At 37.5% G+C, this 14289-nt stretch overlaps 1 protein-coding gene across 1 annotated transcript in view; it reads right to left on the bottom strand.

Moving 5' to 3' along the window:
- Positions 1-14289, bottom strand: part of CNTN3 (contactin 3) — a 310295-nt gene that overhangs the window by 58324 nt on the left and 237682 nt on the right. The window contains exon 12 of the mRNA XM_068557391.1: positions 1474-1601. Coding sequence (XP_068413492.1) covers positions 1474-1601 — 128 coding nt within the window. The remainder of the gene's footprint in view (positions 1-1473; positions 1602-14289) is intronic.

Below are 14289 nucleotides of genomic sequence, written 5' to 3'. Positions count from 1 at the left end.
GAAATAGAAACCACTGTATTTTCAATGACTGGAAAATGTATTACTACCAAAATTTAAATAGACTCAAACTTTTGAAAGACTACAAAAATGATGTTTAGAATAGGCAGGATACTAAGTTAAAATGTTAATTAATTTGTTTTTTTCCCAAATGCAAATGTCCTTTCTATCATCACCATAGTCCTTCCATAGTTGGGAATTAAGCTTCCCTTGACTCCACTTTTCCATTGCTGCTCCCCATTTCTTTGCTCCATGTTGTAGCAAAAGTCTTCAAAAGAGGCATTTATTATGTTTTCTACAACAACAATCTTCTGATCTTCCTCTTACCCAAACCTGTGCAACCTCAAACCTTTCCCATCTCAGTTGTTTTGACTGTTATTCTTCCTGTTGTGCACCAAACACTCTGCAGGCATCCTTCTCTTTCTTTCTCTCAGACCTCACAGTCAGTTTGTCAGCAACGCCTACTGACTCTACATGCAGAATGTATGGAGAATCGAATCCCTTCCCATCAACTGCTCTGCTGCCACCCTCATCAGGGTCATTATCACTCCCGCCTGGATTACTGCAATGTCTCCTGAGGTTCCTCCCACTTCTACTCTTGACTCCCCACAGTCTGTTCTCAACAGAGCAGCTAGAGTAACCCCTTAAAAATATATTTCCCATCATTTCATTCCTCTGCTCAAAACTGTGCACTAGCCTCTACTTTTCATTCCAACTAAAAGCTGACATCCTAACAAGGTCTACAAAACCTCCACACGATTGTCCGCAAGAAATCTACTGAACTCCATCTCCATGAAATCTTTGTTCACATCTCTCCTTCTCTGATAACTTGGGTGCATGCTCCAGCTTACTTCTCCCAAACACTCCTCTGTATTTTACAATCGTTTGCAATTTCTTTTCTTCTAAGAATTTCCTTCCCTTATATTCCTAACACTTATTTTCTTTCTACCTTTGGTAGAAGGTAAGTTTCATGTGGGCAGCATTCTTTGTCAGTTTGTTACTGAATAACCCAAGCACCCGGCACATGGTACATACTCAATGCTTTTCTTCAATGAATAAATGAACAAAACACATCCACAATTCTAAGTGACTCTTTTCGATAGCAAGGGTTATTCCATGGACTCAAACATCTCCAGAAAATATCAAAGATAATGGAAAAGGAGAAAGTGTACCCAAAAGATTTGACATACTAGAATAACACGAAATAAAAGCAGACCAGCCGCATATGCTATTTATAATTCTACTGCCCATTTTGGCAGCATAGTAAGTCATGTGTCCCTGGTACACACCGTGGTGTATAAAGAAATATTAAGGATTGTTCCCTTGACTTTCACTTGTTAGAGAAAACACAAGTGCAAACGTAAGGTCAACCTTCGTAGTGCACTGCATATTGTGAAAAACATTTTTTCCTTTGATCTTAATAACATACCACACAGTGTATCTCCATGTAAAGCAATCTTTCAGAAATGCACCTACCTGTAACAACCAAGTGTGTTGTGCCATTTGCTTTCCCAAACTGGTTTTCTGCTATGCAGGTATAAATTCCAGCATCAGCTTTAGTCACATTGGCAATTTTGAGTCCTCCATCTTTTAAAAAAGAAATTCTAAAGATACAAATGAGACAAATAAATGTATACTAGTCACTTTTTTTCAAAATAAATAGAGTTTTTGTTAACAGAAGTATTGTCTTAAGCTACTATATTTAAGGCAACATAAACCAGCCCTTAGCCTCCTTGGGTCTAAAGAAAATTAAAAGAAAATTTATACACACATGCACACAGCTGACTAAAAAAGAAGCTCTACCAATTCAAACATTTCTTGATATGTTTACACAGTTTTACTTAACAGCATTACTTAACATTACATCGGGTTTTGGGGATGCCTTTATCTATTAAGTGTGAAATGTTTTCCAAAAATATATGGTGAGGTAGATTACTCATGGGTCAGCCGTATCAATTTGGAGAAAATAAGAAGTAGACATGACACTATTTTCCATAAATCTGAAACAGTTTATGAGAAATGAGAAACCCCCTGGTGTTTCATTATGAACTTGAGAGAGTCAGCTCTAACCTAGTATAAATCCATATTTTGCAAAAGAACATCTGCATGGTCACCCATGAACTACTGCAAAAATGTGGGCAACGTAAATGAACACATCTGAGTTTCTGAGCATACGCTTAAAGTACTTAAAGCTTTTGGTCTAACTAATTAACTAAGGAAACAGAAATGAACTTTACATGAGCTAGATGCTATGAGAGTCTCTGAGATCATGGTGTGAGCAAGACAGGAAGTCCCCACCTAAGAAGAACTACAATCCTGCAGCCTGTGGAACAAAAACCAAATTCACAGAAAGATAGACAAGATGAAAAGGCAGAGGGCTATGTACCAGATGAAGGAACAAGATAAAACCCCAGAGAAACAACTAAATGAAGTGGAGATAGGCAACCTTCCAGAAAAAGAATTCAGAATAATAATAGTGAAGATGATCCAGGACCTCGGAAAAACAATGGAGGCAAAGATCGAGAAGATGCAAGAAACGTTTAACAAAGATCTAGAAGAATTAAAGAACAAACAAACAGAGATGAACAATACAATAATTGAAATGAAAACTACACTAGAAGGAATCAATAGCAGAATAACTGAGGCAGAAGAACGGATAAGTGACCTGGAAGACAGAATGGTGGAATTCACTGCTGCAGAACAGACTGAAGAAAAAAGAATGAAAAGAAATGAAGACAGCCTAAGAGACCTCTGGGACAACATTAAACGCAACAACATTCACATTATAGGGGTCCCAGGAGGAGAAGAGAGAGAGAAAGGACCCAAGAAAATATTTGAAGAGATTATAGTTGAAAACTTCCCTAACATGGGAAAGGAAATAGCCACCCAAGTCCAGGAAGCACAGAGAGTCCCATACAGGATAAACCCAAGGAGAAACACGTCAAGACACATAGTAATCAAAGTGGCAAAAATTAAAGACAAAGAAAAATTATTGAAAGCAGCAAGGGAAAAACGACAAATAACATACAAGGGAACCCCCATAAGGTTAACAGCTGATTTCTCAGCAGAAACTTTACAAGCCAGAAGGGAGTGGCGTGATATACTTAAAGTGATGAAAGGGAAGAACCTACAACCAAGATTACTCTACCCGGCAAGGATCTCATTCAGATTCGATAGAGAAATCAAAAGCTTTACAGACAAGCAAAAGCTACGAGAATTCAGCACCACCAAACCAGCTCTACAACAAATGCTAAAGGAACTTCTCTAAGTGGGAAACACAAGAGAAGAAAAGGACCCACAAAAACAAACCCAAAACAATTAAGAAAATGGTCATAGGAACATACATATCGATAATTACCTTAAACGTGAATGGATTAAATGCTCCAACCAGAAGACACAGGCTTGCTGAATGGATACAAAAACAAGACCCATATATATGCTGTCTACAAAAGACCCACTTCAGACCTAGGGACACATACAGACTGAAAGTGAGGGGATGGAAAAAGATATTCCATGCAAATGGAAATCAAAAGAAAGCTGGAGTACCAATACTCATGTCAGATAAAATAGACTTTAAAATAAAGAATGTTACAAGAGACAAGGAAGGACACTACATGATGATCAAAGGATCAATCCAAGAAGATGATATAACAATTATAAATATATACGCACCCAACACAGGAGCACCTCAATACATAAGGAAAGTGCTAACAGCTATAAAAGAGGAAATTGACAATAACACAATAATAGTGGGGGACTTTAACACCTCACTTACACCAATGGACAGATCATCCAAACAGAAGATTAATAAGGAAACACAAGCTTTAAATGATACAATAGACCAGATAGATATAATTGATATTTATAGGACATTCCATCCAAAAACAGCAGTTGACATGTTCTTCTCAAGTGCGCACGGAACATTCTCCAGGATAGTTCACATCTTGGGTCACACATCAAGCCTCAGTAAATTTAATAAAACTAAAATCATACCAAACATCTTTTCTGACCACAATGCTATGAGATTAGAAGTCAATTACATGGAAAAAAAACGTAAAAAACACATTACTGTCTTTTAACAATAACACATTGTTAAAACAATGTTTAACAATAACACATTGCTAAAACAACACATTGTTTTATTGTTAATAAAACAATACATTACTAAATAACCAAGAGATCACTGAAGAAACCAAAGAGGAAATTAAAAAATACCTAGATACAAATCACAATGAAAACACGATGACCCAAAACCTATGGGATGTGGCAAAAGCAGTTCTAAGAGGGAAGTTTATAGCTATACATCCTACCTCAAGAAACAAGAAAAATCTCAAATAAACAATCTAACCTTACATCTAAAGGAACTAGAGAAAGAAGAACAAACAAAACCCAAAGTTAGCAGAAGGAAAGAAATCATAAAGATCAGAGCAGAAATAAATGAAATAGAAACAAAGAAAACAATAGCAAAGATCAATAAAACTAAAAGCTGGTTCTTTGAGAAGATAAACAAAATTGATAAACCAGTAGCCAGACTCATCAAGAAAAAGAGGGAGAGGACTGAAGTCAATAAAATTAGAAATGAAAAAGGAGAAGTTACAACAGACACCGCAGAAATACAAAGCATCCTAAGAGACTACTACAAGCAACTCTATGCCAATAAAATGGAGAGCCTGGAAGAAATGGACAAATTCTTAGAAAGGTATAACCTTCCAAGATTGAACCAGGAAGAAATAGAAAATATGAACAGACCAATCACAAGTAATGAAATTGAAACTGTGATTAAAGGTCTTCCAACAAACAAAAGTCCAGGACCAGATGGCACAGGTGAATTCTATCAACATTTAGAGAAGAACTAACACCCATCCTCCTCAAACTCTTCCAAAAAACTGCAGAGGAAGGAACACTCCCAAACTCATTCTATGAGGCCACCATCACCCTGATACCAAAACCAGACAAAGATACTACAAAAAAAAGAAAATTACAGACCAATATCACTGATGAATATAGATGCAAAAATCCTCACCAAATACTAGCAAACAGAATCCAACAGCACATTAAAAGGATCATACACCATGATCAAGTGGGATTTATCCCAGGGATGCAAGGATTCTTCAATACATGCAAATCAATCAATGTGATACACCATATTAACAAACTGAAGAATAAAAACCATATGATCATCTCAATAGATGCAGAAAAAGCTTTTGAGAAAATTCAACACCCATTTATGATAAAAACTCTCCAGAAAGTGGGCATAGAGGGAAACTACCTCAACATAATAAAGGCCATATATGACAAACCCACAGCAAACATCATTCTCAATGGTGAAAAACTGAAAGCATCTCCTCTAAGAACAGGAACGAGACAAGGATGTCCACCCTCACCACTATTATTCAACATAGTTTTGGAAGTCCTAGCCACAGCAATCAGAGAAGAAAAAGAAATAAAAGGAATCCAAATCGGAAAAGAAGAAGTAAAGCTGTCACTGTTTGCAGATGACATGATGCTATGTATAGAGAATCCTAAAGATGCCACGAAAACTACTAGAGCTAATCAATGAATTTGGTAAAGTTGCAGGATACAAAATTAATGCACAGAAATCTCTTGCATTCCTGTACACTAATGATGAAAAATCTAAAAGAGAAATTAAGGAAACACTCCCATTTACCACTGCAACAAAAAGAATAAAATACCTAGGAATAAACCTACCTAAGGAGACAAAAGACCTGTATGCAGAAAACTGTAAGACACTGATGAAAGAAATTAAAGATGATACCAACAGATGGAGAGATATACCATGTTCTTGGATTGGAAGAATCAACATTGTGAAAATGACTATACTACCCAAAGCAATCTACAGATCCAATGCAATCCCTATCAAATTACCAATGGCATTTTTTACAGAACTAGAACAAAAAATCTTAAAATTTGTATGGAGACACAAAAGACCCCGAATAGCCAAAGCAGTCTTGAGGGAAAAAAACAGAGCTGGAGGAATCAGGCTCCCTGACTTCAGACTATACTACAAAGCTACAGTAATCAAGACAATATGGTACTGGCACAAAAAAAGAAATATAGATCAATGGAGCAAGATAGAAAGCCCAGAGATAAACCCATGCACCTATGGTCAACTAATCTATGACAAAGGAGGCAAAGATATACAATGGAGAAAAGACAGTCTCTTCAATAAGTGGTGCTGGGAAAACTGGACAGCTACATGTAAAAGAATGAAATTAGAACACTCCCTAACACCATACACAAAAATAAACTCAAAATGGATTCGAGACCTAAATGTAAGACCGGACACTATAAAACTCTTAGAGGAAAACATAGGAAGAACACTCTTTGACATAAATCACAGCAAGATCTTTTTTCATCCACCTCCTAGAGTAATGGAAATAAAAACAAAAATAAACAAATGGGACCTAATGAAACTTCACTGCTTTTGCACAGCAAAGGAAACCATAAACAAGACAACCCTCAGAATGGGAGAAAATATTTGCAAACGAATCAACGGACAAAGGATTAATCTCCAAAATATATAAATAGCTCATGCAGCTCAATATTAAAAAAACAAACAACCCAATCCAAAAATGGGCAGAAGACGTAAATAGACATTTCTCCAAAGAAGACATACAGATGGCCAAGAAGCACATGAAAAGCTGCTCAACATCACTAATTATTAGAGAAATGCAAATCAAAACTACAGTGAGGTATCACCTCACACCAGTTAGAATGGGCATCACCAGAACATCTACAAACAACAAATGCTGGAGAGGGTGTGGAGGAAAGGGAACCCTCTTGCACTGTTGGTGGGAATGTCAATTGATACAGTCACTATGGAGAACAGTATGGAGGTTTCTTAAAAAACGAAAAATAGAATTACCATATGACCCAGCAATCCCACTACTGGGCATATACCCTGAGAAAACCATAATTCAAAAAGACACATGCATCCCAATGTTCATTGCAGCACTATTTACAATAGCCAGGACATGGAAGCAACCTACATGCCCATCGACAGACGAATGGATAAAGGAGATGTGGTTCATATATACAATGGAATATTACTCAGCCATAAAAAGGAATGAAATTGGGTCATTTGTGATGGATGGATGGATCTAGAGAGTGTCATACAGAGTGAAGTAAGTCAGAAAGAGAAAAACAAATATCGTATATTAACGCATATATGTGGAACCTAGAAAAATGGCACAGATGAACCAGTTTGCAGGGCAGAAATTGAGACACAGATGTAGAGAACAAACGTATGGACACCAAGGGGGGTAAGTGGGGGGGCAGGGTGGTGGTGGGATGAATTGGGAGATTGGGATTGACATGTATACGCTAATATGTATAAAATAGATAACTAATAGGAAGCTGCTGTATAAAACAATAAATTAAATAAAATTCAAAAATTCAAAAAAAAAAAGTCCCCACCTTCATGGAAACAACAGTCTAGTGAGTGGCACAGACAGCAGATGATGAAATAGGTAAATGTGATAAGTTCAGATTTTTGAGACGTATTCAGAAGGGGTGATACCATAAAAGCAATGGCTCTAGGGAGTGTTCCCATGAGAGAGTGCTTCAGAAAAGCCTCTTAGAAAAGGTGCCATTTGAACTGAGAAAGAAGAATGAGAAAGAGTTGACCTGTCATTAGTCTGATTCATGAATCTTTACTGCCCATCTTGTCTACCCAGAATTATTTTTCTTTTCTCTGAATCCCTAAAATCTTTACTATCCATCCCATGCATTTAATGCTTAGAATGCCTTTTATCTTTTATGGTTCACATCTTTGATACATGAGTTTAGTATCTATCCAAACGGATGGTAAACTTCTTAAAAGGTTTGCAACTCCAGCGTCAGCATGGCATGGTATGTGTAAACTGTCAATAAATGCCTCCCAATTCTGGGTGATACAGTAGAGCGGACAGGAAAGATGCTGAGGACATTAGACTAGAGTTGGAGGATCTTAACTCAATCTCTAAATATTACCCCATTTGTTGCAAGATTTTTAGGTGTGTGCCAAAAATGTGATTATTAGGACAAGTTTATGTATCAAACATACACAAGATACGGATTTTATGTTGTATGTATTATGTGTGTGTGTATTTTTCATAGCTTGTGATTCACTTTCGCTTGCATCCTGGTTATATTTTCTCGGGTGAGAAAGTTGTAGGGGAATTGGAGCTGGTGCACAGGGGCCTGTTTATGATCCTGGGTAGAGCTTTCCATGTATGTTAGTTGCTCATGTGATTTTTTTAACATGTCAAGATACATTTCAAATACAAGGGTTTGAGAGCAATGGCCTGGACAGCTAATTAGGGAACACAGAGCACTATATTTCAATTTGAGGAACTACATTGAAGGGTTAAAAATTCCAAGAACTTTCCTAAGAAGCTGTAAAAAAGGTGCTATGTCTGATTTCCTTCGTGAAATCCTGGCCACTTTGTTGGGTATGAAATGTAATCTGATCACTTTTTGCAAAGAGACAATCAAAAAAAAATTTCTTTATATCTTGTCATAGAGCAGAGATTTTCTTAAACAGTGTGCAATAATAACTGAAAGAGGAAAGCCTGCAGGGAGGTACACATGAATGAAAGCTTTGGAAATGAAGACTCTTTTGAGAAACATGGGGAGTAAGCTAAGGAAAGAGAAATCTGATCAGTAACCCTGCCTTACTCCCTCCTGCCCAGCCCAGCCTTAGACCCCTTTCCCTAGCATCCCACTGCCTGAAGGACAAAGACCGCATCCTAAGCCTTAGCCATATCCTCCCATCAGGACCCCGCCCCTCTAACTACATAAGGCATCATGAATTCTACCCTTTGTTTGCTCTTCTCCAGTCACACAAGCCTTCTTTTAATTGCTTTTATGCTCTTCTTGTCTTGGGGCCTTTATAAAACCTGTTCCTTATGTCTGATAAATGTGTACTCAACCTTCAGATTTTGGTCACTTCCCTGAACCCATGGGGTGGATTACGTCTTCCTGTACTGATTATAAATCATCTGTGCTTTTGTCATAGCATTTGGCAACTGGCCAATTATATACCTGTGTGCTTATTTGACTAATATTTTTCTCCTCTTGTAAGCTCAGAGACAGTAAGGTCTCTTGAAGCAAGGAGGGTGAATAGTGTCTGGATTACTCACCACCGCATTCCTAGAGCCTTGAACTATTCCTGGCACAGAGGAGATGCTCAAAAATAATGCCTGTTGAATGAATAAGTGACTGTATGCCTTTAAAGAGTCACTTAGAAGAGATGGGATTAGTGATGGCAGGTTGCAAGGCACTGAGAACTTTACAAATTACAAGGAAGTAAACTCAGAAAGTGTGCAGACTTTTGCTCACACATATATTTACATACATATGCACATACGTATATATGTTCTCTATATAAATGTGTGTGTGTATATATATATATACACACAACTGTACATATGTGCATAAATATATATGTGGAACAAAGAAAGATGAAGCAGTAGAGGGCTGGATGAAGAGAACTGAACAACTCCTAAGATAAGAGGACTGAAAATACACTTGTACTTTTAAGGAAGATATCAATAAAGGGCAAGGGACTGAAAATAAGGGAAGCACAGGGGAAATGAGGGAGGGAGGAAAGAGAATGAGAGAGAAAACTGGTTGAGAAAAGTCTCAGAGGTGGAAGGAATGAGTATCAACAAAGGCAATGTTCCTGACCCATTCTGACTGCTAATCCTACTTGTCAAATTTTTGGCCAAGATCCCCAAAGAACATAGTCCTTGATCCACAGCACTGCTCAGTAAATTTTACCTACCATTGCTTTAAAAAGAAAGTGCAGATTTGCTAGAGATTTTCCTATGTAAAGAAAGCAAGCCGATATCAGAAAGATGGTTATCAGAAGGTCTTGAAGACATTCAAACGGTGAGGCAACCTTACCTGTTCTGAGATAGAGGGTGGAAATAGAACCGAAAGCTCCAGGAGGCTGGGCAATCAACCACTTCTGAGATTAGTAAGCAATAAAACAAAGTAATGATGTCTCTTGTTGACTGAACAAATATTCAGCTTAAGCTTAGAGCTTCTGATTTGGGTACCACAGAGCAGAGATGGGCAATTTCAGGTATCTTCCCAAGCTATGAACTAGTGTTAACAGTCAACCTTTCACTACAAATATAGAACTATTAGCAATGATGGAAGAACTAGAAATCCTTTAGTGCAGGAGGTTTAATAACTCTAAATGAGCAGGCCTAGCCTCATGACTACAGTGAGATAAGAAACAGTTTCAAAGGCAAGGCTAACACCTCGGGAGTCACACACAGAGTCCAGAACAAACATACTGACTCTCAAAGAACGCAAACTCTGTACATTGTAAAATTTTGAGCTAATTGGATATTTTCTTCCTCAATTGGTTCTTCCAGTGAGTTCTAAGAGGCCCACAGGGCATTTCACACAACATAAAAATAAACAATATTGAGTAAATGGATGGAGTAATTGCTTCTCAACAGAAAACCTTCAATAACCCATGCTTCCCTACAGAGATCCAAAGTGAAAATTTTATACCACTTCACTATAAATGAAATTGCTTTCTGAGCTTTCTGGGAACACGTTTTTCTGCAAATGGGTAGAGCTGAAAATGTAGATAACCATGAGTAACTCCAGTCTTGGCACAAAAAGTTAAATGAAGATTTATGAGATTAATATTCAGAAATGTGGTACTCCAGGTTGCTTTGAGAAATGTGCAATTTTAATCACTGTGGCATTTTAACTCCTTGATCAGTTTTATAATATACCTTTATACGTACCCTTTTATTGGTTTTTTCCTTTTGTAGGAAAAGAGGTTAATTATTTCACTTAACTTCACGCAGTCTGTGGTTAGTTTGGGATAAGTAAACTTAATTGCTCTAAGCTGGTCTAATGGTCCATGCTGTAGTTCAGCGATGGAATTGAATTTATGACTGTTAAGAAACCCTGTTTGCTCTGAAAGTAGACTGTTGTCTAGGCAACGTTGACCTATACTGTATGATGACATTTAAACATCCATAATAAGACACTATGTTTTAGAATGAGAAAGGTATGGAGTATTATGCATGTGAGGCAGGATTTCTGAAAACATTCTTTTCCCCCTGCCTATTTTCTGAATATTACAGTAGTTTATTCAACTTGAATTTTAACAAACACACTGCAACTCTACATTTTCTCAGGAAGCTCATCTCAGTGGAGATGAGATCACATGAGATTGTAATGATTAAACTGTTCTATAGAAAATAACAAGGCTATTTTGGACTTCACTTTGTTAGTACATATTGTAAGAGACGGATGTTTAAAATTAGCTACAAGAGAAAAGTACTCACAATGCATATATTACAGGATAAATAATGACAGTTAAGAAAATGAAATATAAATTGACGAAAACGCATGAGAAAATAAATGCCAGAGACAAAGAGCATATAGTGTATGTTTTCATTTACAACCAATCTCACTTCCATATGCTTGGTAAATAACGCCTCCCCCTTGAGTTCAAAGATAACCTACAAATAGTATTTAGGAAAATAATATTAGCATTTTCATTCTTTTAGTTATACCATTTTGAGCTTTCATCTTATGAACTAAACAGTGTTAGTTTAGTGATTTATTGCTTAGAAAGTCTCCAAGGAAAAGACAGGCAGAGTAGAGAAGATTCAGCAGTTAATCATCCTTTCTTTGAGTAAGCACCAGGCTAATAATATGCGGCTGTGTTACTTTGTTGGAAACACATGTTACACAGAACAGGCACCTGAAGTCCTAGAGAAACAGGGTGTGGCTCCACTCTGTAGCCAAGATAAATATACATTTTTCACATTAATTAATACTTCCTCATATTTATAAGAAGAGAACCAACAATAAAGGAACATTTTCATTACATGTATAAAACCTTTCCAAATGTACATCTATCGTAACAAATATATTTGGAGCTAAATTTATTATGACAGAGACTCAACAGTTTTTTTCCTCTTAAAATGGACTCACAACTATAGAACAAAATGCCTCTAAAAAAAGATTTCCAGTTTGAATGATTATATAAAACTATTTATCTAAGTAATTCATGAGGTCCAGGCAACAGTCCATTTGAAACATTTAAATCCTCATACAACAGAGGATCTGCAAAAATTATAAATGCTCAGATGAGTTAGTAAAACAAACAAACACGACAAATCAACAATTCTCTGATGGCTCATGTATTCAAAGATAACCTCGTAAAGAATACTTAATAAGATTCAAAGGGGCCTCATACTTGACACTATTCTTCTTTGCCTGAGAGATTCATGAGTCAAATCAATGCAAATCAAGATGTCAGCTGTAATACAGAGAAAGCTGATGCAAAACTGCTTAAGTGAGAAGCTATGGTTTCCGGACACTTCATTCCAGAATTAGGCAGGCCTAAGCTTCCTGGCACATGCAGATGAGCACAGGCCTTCCCTGTAAGGGCAAGCTCCCTTCCTGTATGGTAAACAGAACAGCAGAATACATTCATTCTCTACAGGCAGGCAGACACCAAAGAGAAAGAAGGAAGACGTCTGAGCTACAATGTCAAGGTCTTCCACCCAATTTCAGGAGTCAGACGCTTTCTCTGGGGAAGGGTTGAAGAGAGACACAAGTGTTACCCAAATGGGTGTCCTTCCCCCTAGAGACTAGCAGTCCTGGAATGGAGCTCACCTCCAACAATAATGCTAGAAGCAAGATACCTTGTACGCAAAAGGGAAATTTCATTGACTCAAGGGATGTAGAAGGTGCTGGATACTTTTTGGCTGCCCAGAATCGATTCCCCTTTCTTGGGGAACCAACACAGATCTTCCTTTGGAGAATTCTCTTCCACTATTGTATACAGTCTTAGTAGGAACCAGTGATGGTCCCCATCTTATCCTAGCCAAGGGGGAAATATCAGACACAGGGCAGCATTTCTCAAACTTTACTATGCACCATTCACCTGGAGGACTCAGTCCTTCAAATACCCACTGCTGGGCCCACCACCAGATAAGGTGTGGGACAGGGCCCCGGAACTTACATTTCTAATAAGTTCCCAGGTGATTCTGGTGCTGCTGATATGAGGACCACACTTTGAAAAACAGTCATCTAGGCTACGTCCTTTGGGATCTCCCTCTGCAGACTTTGATTTGAGACACAAGGATGAAAATAATGATTAGTTCGTTCATTCCAGCACTTGCCCTGACAAGATGGGGCAATCCAGGATTCCCGGAGCCAACTAGCTCCTGTCCATTCCCAAGTCAGTTTCTACAGCTAATCTAACAATTTTGTTCAATATTCTTGTATTAATTCTTAGCTAGAGGGCCCAAATCCCTAAAAAATACAAGTTACTAATAGTTGGAGACACACACATAGTATTTGTTCAATAAATATTTGTTGTCTTAATGAATATGAAGGGTTCTGAGACGATTTTCTATACAATTTTCTAATTTTCTACAAGGTTCTATCACAAATCAAGAATGGCCCCCCAAACACATGCCCTGATGTTGAGCTCTTGCAAGGTGAAATGGTTTTAGCCCCACTATTTCAATTCCAAGGTCATCCTCTTTTATAGATGTCCATCAATATTTAAGTGACTCATTTACAACCTTATGCAGTGTTTCTAACCTTTCTGGGACACAAAGTTCTTTGAATATTTGAAAAATCTGAGGACTCTCTCTGCAGAACAAATAAACACATATACAACCATAACAATAACAAAAGATCTGATACGATTCAGGATGAATTGTCTAAGCTTCTGTGGACATCAGGTTAGCAACTCCTGCTAGCAATTCAACTCATCCAATGACACAGGAGTGCATTTGGAATCTCTTTGTCTTGGATGCTTTAGTGTGAATCTTTTAAGATGTGCTTTATTGAGATTTTCTATTTATATGACTGTGTACATTTGATGACTGGCTCCTTAAAAATTAACTTGCACAAAAAGAGAGAGGTAATATTGCATAGCTCAAGAAGGTAGAGTCTTAGCTCAGACATGCATCCACACACTGGAGTGGGTACCAAGGTTTTCTGAGAAAAATCTCAGCCCCAGTAACCTGAACTTTCTTGTCCCTCCTCCATGCAGAGGTTAATCACCATCATCTATTCAGACACAGGGTCTGGTGATCCATCACACCTCTAATAAGATGATATAAGCTTTAACACTAGTTCAGTTGACTCTTTAAGCATTTGACTCCGTATTTTCACAGCAGCACCTTCTCTTTACCTCAGATTCTTGACACTGAAAATAACCTCGAAATAACTTCTATTTACATGCTTATTAAACCATACATGTGAGAAATAATATTCATAGAAAGGTTA

Source organism: Eschrichtius robustus, chromosome 12 (genome assembly GCF_028021215.1).
Source record: "Eschrichtius robustus isolate mEscRob2 chromosome 12, mEscRob2.pri, whole genome shotgun sequence".
NCBI lineage: Eukaryota > Metazoa > Chordata > Mammalia > Artiodactyla > Eschrichtiidae > Eschrichtius > Eschrichtius robustus.
Note: the sequence above shows the minus strand (reverse complement) of the source record. Positions and strands in the feature narration are given on the sequence as shown.